We start from the raw sequence: 12,928 nt of genomic DNA on the forward strand, positions 1-12,928 counted from the left end.
TCCCGGTGTGATTGACAGCTCCCGGAGTGATTGACAGCTCCCGGGGTGATTGATAGCTCTCGGGGTGATTGACAGCTCCCGGGGTGATTGATAGCTCTCGGGGTGATTGACAGCTCTAAGGGTGATTGAAGCTCCCGGGGTGACTGACAGCTCCCGGGGTGACTGACAGCTCCCGGTGTGATTGACAGCTCCCGGGGTGATTGACAGCTCCCGGGGTGATTGATAGCTCTCGGGGTGATTGACAGCTCCCGGGGTGATTGATAGCTCTCGGGGTGATTGACAGCTCTCGGGGTGATTGACAGCTCTAAGGGTGATTGAAGCTCCCGGTGTGACTGACAGCTCCCAGTGTGATTGACAGCTCCCGGGGTGATTGATAGCTCTCGGGGTGATTTACAGCTCTACGGGTGATTGAAGCTCCCGGGGTGACTGACAGCTCCCGGGGCGATTGACAGCTCCCGGTGTGATTGGCAGCTCCCGGGGCGATTGACAGCTCCCGGTGTGATTGGCAGCTCCCGGGGCGATTGACAGCTCCCGGTGTGATTGGCAGCTCCCGGGGCGATTGACAGCTCCCGGTGTGATTGGCAGCTCCCGGGGTGATTGACAGCTCCCGGGGTGATTGACAGCCGCTTTCGGAGGGGTGGGGGTGGGGTGAGCGAGCTGGGGCCGCGCGCGAGTCTCTACGAGGTCTCGGCCGAGCTCTCGCGATATTGGGGCCGCCGAGTGACCTGCGCACTGAGGGTTTCGGCCGCCATAGAGCCGGGCTGGTATTTTTCAACAGATTTTTTAATTTGATATTAAAAACAGTTTCATGGTCGAAGCTGCCGTCGCCTCACTGCTGAAGGGGTCGGATCGACCCGAATCGCCGGCCGGAGACCCCGTCTAATTGAGACGTTTAATTGAAGCTCGGTGTTTTATCGGAACCTTACCCCCCCCCCCCCCCCTTTCTTTTTCTCTCCTCCCCTGTAAGTGAGTCCTATGTGAAAGAAGCCATCCGCCAACATGTCAAACCTGGGCAAAGCTGGGACGAAGAAAGACACCAAGATGAGGATACGAGCGTTTCCCGTAAGTGAGGACCCGGCAGCCGCAACTTGACAGGGCCAGAACCAAAGAACGCCTCCCCCGCGCACAGACACAGGAGAGGCTGCGAATGCTCCAAATCGAGGGCCCGGGCTTCTGCGGATGTCAACATAGGAGCAGGCCCCTTATCGCTTGATTAATATTCATGGTGCTCCCTGGAAGCCAAGCAGGGAGCTCTTTAATCCTACCTTGGCTGTTTGCTCTCCCCATTGTGGAGCACGAAGCTGTCTCCCTTTTTTGGGGGGGTGTGGGGTGTTTTTTTGTTGTCATCCTTCACCTTCCCTCCCCCCAAAAAAAGGAAGGCCTTGTTCATGACAGATTTCTGAAACAATAGGATATTGTCGGTCATGACAATTGAAACACAAGGAAATAAGTTGCAAGGCGTGGCTTTAATTTTCTGAAACAATTTCACAACTCTGGGATCTTTTCCATTTGCTTCTGAAGGTGTTGGATGGGAATGTGGAGGGTTGCCTATTTCCTGTGTCTTCAATCCACTATAAACGCTTCTAACTCCAGTGGATGATCTGTAACATAAGGTGGCTGAATTCACTACTGATGATGATCTTTTTATTGTCACAAGTAGGCTTACATTAACACTGCAATGAAGTTACTGTGAAAAGTCCCTAGTCGCCACATTCCGGCGCCTGTCCGGGTATACACGGAGAATTCAGAATTATAAGCTGGTATGGGAATTGAACCCACACTGCTGGCCTTGTTATTCATCACAAACCAGGTGTCTAGCCCACTGAGCTAAACCAGCAGGTCAACTTGCATTGTATCAACCGAGGAACGTAGTTTATAGTGTAAAACTGTAAATGACAAGATATTTGTGAGCGGAATTAGTGTTCCCCCTACCCCCCAGTCCCACGCGGGATATTTGGTCATCAATGTTTTGCACTATGAATTAGTTGAAAGTTGCAATGAATGTGTATGAATGTCTCCTTTGGAATTGACGTAAGTTAGAAACTGCAATAGACCTCACCGGACCATTTTCAGCGGTGCTGTTATGTTAAGAAATATTTTGTAAATTCTAGTTATCATTGAAATAGTTCATTCCTATTTGAAAATATTTTACAAAGGTTCACCGTAATTAATGCATTTTAAATGGTGCAGATTAACTAGCAGGCTTATTGATGATCTAAGCACAAATTGATTTGAAATCATATAGTTTTTGCCTTTGACCTGGATAAATAACAATTGAACATGCAAAATAACCTTTGTACACAGAACTGTTCCTTTTTCTGCTTTTGTAGCCATTACAGTTGAAGTTCCACTCACTTACATAAAGTTCTATGTGCACCCTTTACTTTGAAATATCCCTTTAAGGGGTTGCCTTTTAATTCATCCCTCAATTTGTTGATTTAGCTTATTTGGTTACCCAAAAGAAGCACCAGCTTATCGCATGACATTTGTTCACAGCAGTGAGTTGACCAGTGGAATATGTTCTTTGGATGTAATTTGTGTTGAGTGTTAGTCATGTTGCTTCTAGCACAGCTTTTTGTAATATCTTGACACTGCTGGTCTTGCGTACTATCTTTGAAATTGTTGCAGTGTTTGATGAATGTTCTTTGTGTGTTGTGTCTTGTCAAAGATATTTTAACTTTTAATTACTAAAGTGGAGCTAAACATTACCAGCCCAATATTGATTGATCCATTCTCAGATGATTCTGCTAAGTGGAGTTATGTCTTATCTAAATAGTGTAAAAGATCACTGTTCATCATTTGGGCGATTAAAAGGGTCGAATAGTGTTATATATTGCCAATATAAATTATTTGTATTCCTTTGCCACTTTTTCTAGAGAGGTTTCGCTTTGTAGGAGTTACTATCCTGCTAAAAAGTTGCACAGTAAAGCTAAGCTGATTGACATTTAGCTCACAGACATTTGTGAAAATGGACAGCAGTGACATTGTCCAGGGAGTCCACTCACTCATTGAGCTTTGTGCAACTGCCATCAAGTGCTCCCCATAGACTTCCTTTCCGATGTAGTTCAGGATGTCCAAATGAAAATCAGCTGTGTTTAATCAAAGCACAACTAGAAGGTAGGACTAGAAAATAACTTGAGAAGCAGAAAGGCTTTTTTTCTCTTGGCTTTTGATATTTCTGTATTTTAAAAAGAACGTTACTCACTTGTGTTCAAATGAGGGTGATTAGATCACTTGCCTCAAGGTTTCTACCGGTGCTTTTGGGTAACAGCAGGTATTGAGATGTTTTATTGCGGTCTGCATTGAGAGCCTTTTTCCATAGCAGTACTCAGGATCTTGTGTATGGGAATTGGTGATGTTGACTTGCAAATCGGGATATTTTCTTAAAACAAAAATTCAATTCCAATGTCATACATGTTTTAAAAGTAAAATCACTAAATAATGCTGTAATGATAGTTATTTTAAATTATATTGATGTTGCTTTACCTATACAGTTGTGGTTTTTCTAAATACTACAGAAGTAGTTTATCTAATCTGCAAAAGTACAGTTACCTAATTTAGTCTGTTATATTCCACCCTCAGCAGACCATTTACAATCTCATAATGAAAAAATTGTTGCCCAATTTATGCATCAAAATTGTCATGTGATTCTGATTTTAATGCGGAACATGCATTTTTAATGGGGCAAAAAAACTACACAGTTTGAAACACATCATTTGGCTGCATTGATCCATTTGTAAAATTGACTTTAAGTTGAAAATCGGAATATTCCATCTGCAACAATCTAATTACCAAGACCATTCAATTGGACACAAGTACCATTTTTTGATTAAATGAAGGATCTAGTGTAATTAGCTGAATTATTTACAATATAGCATTTATGAGCATTTATTAGTGAAATTAGTAAGAACACTTCAGTTTTCTTATCAGCACTGGGCAGGATGATAAACATGGTGTATGTAGCTAATAGAGTCCATAGGTTGTTGATGATGTGACGTTGATGCGCATCAAATTCTGTTTAGCAGTCAGACTTCATTCGTGTAAACTCATGAGACTGGAGAGGATATTGGAACAAAGGATATATCTCTGGGATAGAGCTTCAGTGATTATTACTATTTCTATCATCAAAAGTAGAAAGTTTAATTTCTACTGTAGCTGAGTCATTGAATTATACACACAAAATGTTATCTTCAGTATGAGGGTGGATTAAGGAGAACCAGTCGATGTAGTGTATTTGAATTTCCAAAAGGCATTCGATAAGGTACCAGATAAAAGGTTACAACACACGAGCTCATGCTGTTGGGTCTCATATATTTGCATGGATGGAGGATTGGCTATCTGACAGGGAAAAGTGGGTTATTTTCAAGTTGGCAAACTGTAACTAATACTACAGGAATCAATGCTGATGTTTCAGCTATTTAGAATCTATATTAATGACTTGGGTGAAGGGACTGATGGTTTTGTAGCCAGATTTACTGATGATATAAAGATAGGTAAGAAAGCAAGCTATAAGAAGGACACAGTATGCAAAAGGATATGGATAGGCTAATCAAGTGGGCTATTAGTTGGCTAATGGAATATAGTGTGGGAAAATGTGAGGTTGTCGACTTTGGTGGGAAGAATAAAAAAGTAGAATATTATTTAAATGGAAGAAACTGCAGAATATTGTGGTACAGAGGGATCTGACTGTCCTTGTACATTAATCATAAAAGGTTAGCATGCAGGCACAGCTAGTAATTAGGAAGGCAAATGGAATATTTCCTTTATTACAAGGGGGGGGGGATAAAGTATAAAAGTAGGAAAGTCTTGTTGCAGCCATGCAGGGCAGTGGTGAGACTGCACCTGGAGTTCTATCTCCAGTTTTTGTCTCCTTATTTCTGTTGCATTAGAAGCAGTTCTGAAAAAGTTCACTTTGCTGATTCCTGGGATCATAGTTTTTTTTTAAATGAGGAACGTATTGGGCTGATACTCATTGGGAGTTTAGAAGAATGAAGGGTGATTTTATTGAAACATATACAATTTGAACGGGCTTGATAGGGTAAATGCTGAGAGGATATTTTTCCTCATGGAGGAATTTAGAACTTGGGACAGAGTTTCAAAATGAGAGGTCTCCCCTTAATGGCCCATTAGCAGTAGAATTACACACTAGAAATGGAGGATATGAGAGGCTAATAAGAGTGAGGAACTTAAGTTAATTAATGTCAGTAAAGAACAATTATTGGAGAAACTTGAGGGACTAAAAGCTGAAAAATTCCAAGGACCTGATGGATGCATTCTCAGTTTTAAGTCGGCTGGACAGCTGGTGCATGGATCTCATTGTTGCTAACAGCATGGGGTTCGAACCCTGTTGTAGCTGGAGTGGATTCAGGGCCTACCTCCTTAAACTACCTGTGGTGACAGTTGTGACATTAGGGGTTGGATCTCCTTTAGACTGAGAACTGAAAAAAATCCCAACCTAAGAACATCAATACTCCATGGACCATTTTCCTTCAAGTAGTCCTCGAAAAATAGCCTTCGGAATCAAGCCACTACCAGTCAGCTATAGCCAAGGAGATTAGTTCTTCCATTCAGATCTTTTTATTGAGTGAAGCAGACAGTTTTGCCGAAATGGTCATTTTGCTGTTAGGTGTTCTTGATTTGACCTAGGTTGTAATACCAATTTTGGGTCTATTCATTTCTAAATATTTGTGAACTGGACATTCTCACCCTCTGGGATTCGTTTATGACATTTCCTGGAAATACTAATTTCTTCTGGCAATCGTAATTCGTCAAGCATAGCTTCACAACTTTGATGATTTCTGTTTCTGCATGAATGAATAATTTTTTTAAGGAATTTGCTCCTCTATAGTTTGGCTCAAAAGTGTTGTCTATGTAGTCTATGGTTTAATACCCAAAAAATCTTGCTACAACAACTAATATTTATATAGCACCTATAATGTAATAAAACTCCCCAAGACGCTTCACAGAGCATTATAAAGCAACATTTTTGAGTTGTATAAGGTTAAATAAGTGCATAAGGATAAAGGCTTGATCCCAGTAGATTTTATGGAGTATCTTGAAGGAGGAAAGAAAGAAGGGGAGAGGTGTATGGAAGGGATGCCAGAGATTGAGGCCTTGGCAGTTGAAGGCACAACCAATGGTAGAACAATTGAAATTGGGTATGTTCGAGAGCCCCGAATTAGTGGAGCATTGATATCTTAGAAACTTGAGCTGGAGGAGATTAGATAGATAGGGAGGGCAAGGTCCATGGAAGGATTTGAAAACAAAGATGAGAATTTAAAAATGAAGGAGTTGACTTGGACCCAATGTAAGTCAACGAGCATATGGGTGATGGGTGAAAAGGACTTGGTGCAAGTAAGGACAATGGCTGTAGAGTTTTGGGTGACTTCAAGTTTGTGGAAGGCCAACCAGAAGTGGATTGGCATACCCAAGTCTAGAGGTGATGATAGCATGAAGAAACGGTTAAGCAGCAGATGAACTGAGGCTGGGCCAGAGTGTGTGGTCGATAGCTGATCTTGAGTTGCATTGTCTCTGATGCCAATGTTGTGACCAGCGTGGTTCAGCCTTGGTTTCTCGGGAGAGGGATGGAATTGGTAACTACGGAACAACGTTTGAAACAGACACTAAAGATGGTGGCTTCAGTCTCCTGGTATGGACAGGAGGATGTTTAAGTTAAGCAGCCCTGATTTCTCCTCTTCTGATCTGCTTGTAAACAAAAAGGTTTTTCAATTTTGATTTCCTCTTTTATAATTTGCGGGGGGGGACTCCCAACTGCTCAGTTTTGGTGTGATCCAATTTCTATTAGTGCCACAGCAAATTCAAGATAGGGTAAGGTCAGAGGGGTAGTTTATTTGCACCCACTCGTGCCACAGCAAATTCAAGATAGGGTAAGGTCAGAGGGGTAGTTTATTTGCACCCACTCGTGCATGAGAGGATGGTTGCAATGTAGCCTCCTTTTCCATTCATACAATAAAAGAGGGGAGGAATAGAGAAAGAAAAATTAACAGGGCAAAGACCACAGAATAAAGAATTATTGTTCCACGTGAGCCCAGAATCAAAGTCCAGCAGTCGGCAGGCTGAAGATTGATGCTGGATAACTTACTTTTCCAGTTTCTGGTAGAGATGAATTCCACAATGGGGATAGGCATGTAGAGATGAATTAATTTCATCGGCAATGGTATGGAAATATAGAAGACCCAGTAGAAATGGTGTAGAAGGGGAGCCAGGTGTAAGCTTCCCTGAATGCCAGAAAGCTTTTTTTGAAAGTCAGACACAGCTTCAGTCATTTTAAAATCTTCGTCCAGTTTTGAAAAATGTTATAAATTAGCCATGAGGATAGACGTGTATATTTTATAAAAATATATTCTGAAGTCTTGGCTCTGTTATACTTCCCATTCTTAATTGGAGGAAACTGTTACCCATCAAGCACTGAGATCAAGAAAATAGTTAAATAATTTGGCAACAGTGGAGGGGTTGACTTAGGTAGTGGTGAGGCAAAACTAGGTATCATCCACATAGAAACAATACCAAAATGCAACATTAGAGCAAGTTTTACCTGAAGCATCCTAAACTGCTATTTTTATTTTGCTTCAAAGATATTTATTCATGGTTAATTATATTAAAAAAGTCTTGAGTAGGGCATATATTTCCTGTGGCCATATATTCTGCCCATACTTTTGAGTCATCACCTAACATTACAAATAGTTAAATCAACATTTCCATTGAAATTTACTCAGTCAATATTCAAAGTATCTCTGCAACCTCTTGAGCATAACTTCATTATGCACTCTAAAGTATTTTCTAACTCTGTCCTCTTTTATGTAAAACTTGGTATTTGTCGACTAACTAGAAGTAATGTCACAGTCTATTTTCTATAAAAACCATGGGCTAAGATTTTTCCATCATATTCTTGCATATGTATTTTTTTTGTTTTAAAACAAAAACAATTTTATTAAATGTTCATTACTTCTGTCCTGGAGCCTGAAACTTGCAGACATGTTCCATAGTATCCTCACCAACAATAATTAAACTCTGACTAGAAGCTGTGTTTGCTCAACGGTTCAACTTTCTGGCCTTTGCATTTACGTGTCTCAGCTGCTGGATTCTCATGTTAAAGCTCATGAGAAGACCAGATGGTTGGCTATAACAACTGGAAGCTCCGCAAGGGTTAATTTAGTTAATGACACTTAAAAGCACATGTTACAAGTAACAGTCTGATACAAATATATGTACAGAGTAACACATCCTGGGTGGCACAGTGCAGGCTCACAGCGCCAGGGACCCTGTTCGATTCTGACTTTGTGCAAACTCCACACAATTACCCATTCTCCCTGTGTCTGCATGGGTTACTTCCAGGAGCTGCAGTTTCTTCCCACAGTCCAAAGATGTGCAGATTAGGTGGATTGGTCATTCTAAATTGCCAATTAGTGTCCAAAGGCTAGGTGGGGTTACGGGAATAGGGTGGGTGAGATTGGGCCTTATAGATAGGGTGCATTTTCAGAAGGTGGGTATGGACTCGATGGAACAAATAGCCTCCTTCTGCACTGCAGGGACTCGATGATTCTATGTTCCTTAACTGGCACCCAGTATTAATAGCAGTTCATCTAGCCCCTTTCCATGAAGGGCAAATACTGATTTCAACTGCAGTTGCTTTTAGCTTGCAATGAAACTGACTAGTTTTTATGTGCTTTTTATGAGAAATGGGACTGCTTTTGGTTCAGGTTGTATGCTGCAGCCATGAAAAATGTATGTTCACTGTGACAAAATATGTTGCACATTTGGTGTTTTAACACTTCAGTCTTTATAAAATAGATGGTCATCTGACTTGGCAGTCTGGGTGATACCAACTCTGAAGCAGCCTGTGCCAACGTACAAGAACTGAGTGACATTCAATTTTGGGTTGATAAGTGGCAAGTAACATTTATACCACTTAAGTATCAGGCAATGACCATATTCAATAAGAGAGAATTTAATCACCTCCCTTGACATTCAACAGCATTGTTATTGTTGAATTCTCCACCAGCAACATCCTGTGAGGTCACCATTGACCAAAAATTTAACTGGACCAGCCACATAAATACTGTGGCTATAAAGAGCAGGTTCATAAGCTGGGTATGCTATTGAGTGAATCATCTCCTTGCTCCCCAAATCCTGTCTACCATTTACGAAGCATTAATCAGGAGAGTGATGACATATTGAACACTAAGCTAGTTGAGTGTAGGTGCAACTGCACTGAAGATGCTGAACACCATTGACACATAGTGCACTTGATCAGCATCCCATCCACCACCTTTCTTTCCCTCTTCTAATGTTGCTCTATGGCTGCATTAAATACCATCAACATGTTGCGGTGCAGCATGTGGCTAAGGCTCCTTTGACATCTTGTATACCTATGGTCTCTCAACACCAGGGCTGCAGGCACATGGACACCCCACTTTTCTAAGTCCCACATCATTCCAAACTGTAACTATATTGCTGGTTTAAAATTATGGAGGGTACTACCTATCAGCACAATTGGTGTTCCTACATTATAAGGATTGCAGCAGTTCAAGAAAATGATGTGCTGTCACCTTATTAGGTATGGGCAATAAATAGTCATAGTCCTAGATGTTACCAGCATGGAAACAGGCCCTTTGGCCAAGCTTTTCCATACCACCCAGTTTCTATCACTAAGCTAGTCCCACATGCCCACATTTGGCCCATATCCTTCTATACCCACCCTGCCCATGTAACTGTCTAACTTTTTAAAGGAAAAAACAGTACCTGTCTCTACCACTGCCTCCTCATTCCAGATGCACACCACCCTCTGTGTGAAAGAATGCCCCCTCTGGTCTCTTTTGTATCTCTCTCCTCTCACCTTAAACCTATGCCCTCTAGTTCTAGACTCCTCTACTTTTGGGAAAAGATGTTGACTACCTACCTTATCTATGCTCCTCATTATTTTATAAACCTCTATAAGATCACCCCAAGCCTCCTACGCTCCAGGGAAAAAAGTCCCAGCCTATCCAGCCTCTCCTTATAACTCAGACCATCAAGTCCTGGTAGCATCCTTGTAAATCTCTTCTGCACTCTTTCTAGTTTAACAATATCCTTTCTATAATACTGGTATTGCCAGTGACTACCAAACGCCATGCACGAAAATTAAAATCCATGTGAACAAAATGTGTAAGATTCCATTGACAAATAAAAAATGGGTGCACCTGTGTAAAATTAAAAGTGACACTGTATGCAAAAGTTGGGAACTGTTTTCCCCATACATTAAAAAAACTTGTCCATTCATAAAATATTATAGTTTCCCAGCCGAATGAAAAGAATGAAGATCCTGTGTACAAAAATCCAAACTCTCAAACACCCAGGATACCTGCTATCCCTACTGCCCTCAACTCTTTCTCTATTCTCCCGTCATCATCTTTCCAATATCTGAAAACCATCCTTTGCTTCTCCTTAAACAAAAAAAGCTGTAAAAAAAGCATCAACCACAGCTATTTAATTTTCTAGTCCAAGAAAACTAGACTAATCAGAAATGCTATTTTTTTAATACGGAGTCGAAAAATCTAAAGCTCAGCTGTTAATTATATCTCAATGAGGCTAATCAAACTGAAACACCTCTGACAAGATGGATAGAGCCAGCCGCAGAATTTTCTTTAGATAATAAAAAGCTTCTGCCCAGTCTGCTCCACTGAGCCACCCATTGATCAAGCGGATGTAGATAATCCAAAATCAAGCAATGTGGGATCATGCATTTCTCGTAATCTACCTTCATACCATCTTAGAATTCCAAACAATGTAAGAAATTCTTTTGGGACATCCGGTGGTGGCATGTAGGAGAAGGTCGTGCACTAGGTAGCTCCAACCAGGGCACTTGTTTTTTTTGTTCCTTTTTCGCCCGGTTCCAGGGGAATTTTGATGAACAAACTCGGCCCATCTAAAGGTTTAGTGAGCCTGTCGACGAAATTAAGTTGGAATTCTCAAAAAAGACTGGCGGAAAGAAGGTTGTGAGTGGAAATCCTTTGACGGATTTGGGGAGTTTGCATGGCTCGCTGGGAGGGAAGATGGCAGATGCAACTCTAGCGGGTGCTGTCGTTCCTATCCCAGTAGATATGCTGACGGTGGAACTGGCCTAAGATTTTGGGAAGCACTTCAAGAAACAAGGGCAGATGATGGAAACCCTCAAAGTCCATTGAGGAGGTGCTTGATTCGGCAGAAGGTAGGGAAAATCCCGGAGGCTGTGAAGGAGCGTTGAACGGAGCTGGCGAAGAGGCGGGTGGGCTTTAATAAGGCAAACGCAGGGTCATTCCAGAACAGAGTGAGGTTTTGGGGTGATGTACTCAACGATGCAGTGTACCAATGGGCTGAAATACCAATATTTTGATACGTCGGAGGGCTACCTCGCTAGCAGCAAGGTTTTAACTAATGAACAGGTGGGTGGTAGTGGGAGGGGCTGCAGCCTGTTGGACCTGGTTAGACTTGGTTCAATGAGCCTAGTTTGTTTGTTGGGGAGATGGGACTGGTGAGGAGGGAGCATTGATCTCTGGGAGGTGATCAGCGGGTTCATAGAGGAGGGGAATTGGAGACTTAGGATTAGTTCTTTGATAGTGACTAGGGGGTTTTCTTTGTCTCACCCTTTGGGTGGGGTTGGCAGCCATCTTGGGTGGGCCTTTGGCCTAGATATTTGTGTGTGCGGGATAATCCTTAATGGTGTAAATCAGGTTGGTCACATGGAACATACAGGGGTTGGGGGACCTAGTGAAGAGGTTGAGAGGTTTCTGTCACCTGAAGAATTTAATGGTCGATGTGGTGCTTCTGCAGGAGACTCATTTGGCGTGTAAGGGGGGGCAATTTTAATTAACAAGTGCGTTCGAACATCGGGTGCAGACTTTGGTGGCAGATAAGTGATTGGTACTGGGTTATTGGCAGTTATATTGGTGGGATTGGTAAATGTATATGCTCTGATTTGCGATGATGTGGCATTTATTGGGCTCCATGCCAGATTTGGACACGCACCAGATGATCCTGGGGGAGATTTAAACTGTGAGTGAAGATAGACCGCTCTAGGCTGAAGTCGGTGGTTCCTTTTGGGGTAGCAAAGATGCTGTATTTATGGATGAGGTGGGGGAGGTTCCCCAGTTCATAAGGGATATGAAACTGGGTGGCACGGTAGCACAGTGGTTAGCACTGTTGCTTCACAGCTCCAGGGTCCCAGGTTCGATTCCCTGCTTTTTAAAAACATATATATTTTATTCAAATTTTTTTGGCCAAACAAAACAATACAAAGGTTTTCCTTTTTACAACAGTAAAACAGTATAAATAACAGTGGCCGTTTTTAACAAATAAATAAATAATATATAAACAAAATGGCAACTGCCCTATCAAAAATAATAACTCTCCAAAATAAAATCAAACAATCCAATCCAATATACATAGCCTAATACAAATATTTATACAAAAACACCCCTGAGGACCCGCCCGGGCCCTCCTCCCCCCCCCCCCCCCCCCCCTCCCCCCCTGGGTTGCTGCTGTTACCTTCCCATTTCCTTTATCGTTCTGCGAGGTAGTCAATGAACAGTTGCCACCGCCTGGTGAACCCTTGAGCCGAACCCCTTAGTGCAAACTTTATCCGTTCTAGTTTTATAAACCCTGCCATGTCATTTATCCAGGTCTCCACGCCTGGGGGGCTTGGCTTCCTTCCACATAAGCAATATCCTTCGCCGGGCTACTAGGGAAGCAAAGGCCAAGACATCAGCCTCTTTCGCCTCCCTGCACTCCCGGCTCTTCTGCAACCCCGAATATAGCCAACCCCCAGCTTGGCTCGACCCAGACCCCCACCACCTTCAAAAGCACCTTTGCCACCCCCACCCAGAACCCCTGTAGTGCCGGACATGACCAAAACATGTGTGTGTGGTTTGCTGTGCTTCTCGAGTATCTCCCA

General features: G+C 42.3%; 1 protein-coding gene across 1 annotated transcript in view; it reads left to right on the plus strand.

Moving 5' to 3' along the window:
• Positions 1-731: 731 nt before the first annotated feature.
• cul3b (cullin 3b) overlaps positions 732-12,928 on the plus strand; it is a 123,474-nt gene continuing 111,277 nt past the window's right edge. The window contains exon 1 of the mRNA XM_072474517.1: positions 732-1,062. Coding sequence (XP_072330618.1) covers positions 1,000-1,062 — 63 coding nt within the window. The 5' untranslated portion in view covers positions 732-999. The remainder of the gene's footprint in view (positions 1,063-12,928) is intronic.

The sequence above is a fragment of the Scyliorhinus torazame genome, chromosome 14 (assembly GCF_047496885.1).
Source record: "Scyliorhinus torazame isolate Kashiwa2021f chromosome 14, sScyTor2.1, whole genome shotgun sequence".
In the NCBI taxonomy this organism is placed as follows: domain Eukaryota; kingdom Metazoa; phylum Chordata; class Chondrichthyes; order Carcharhiniformes; family Scyliorhinidae; genus Scyliorhinus; species Scyliorhinus torazame.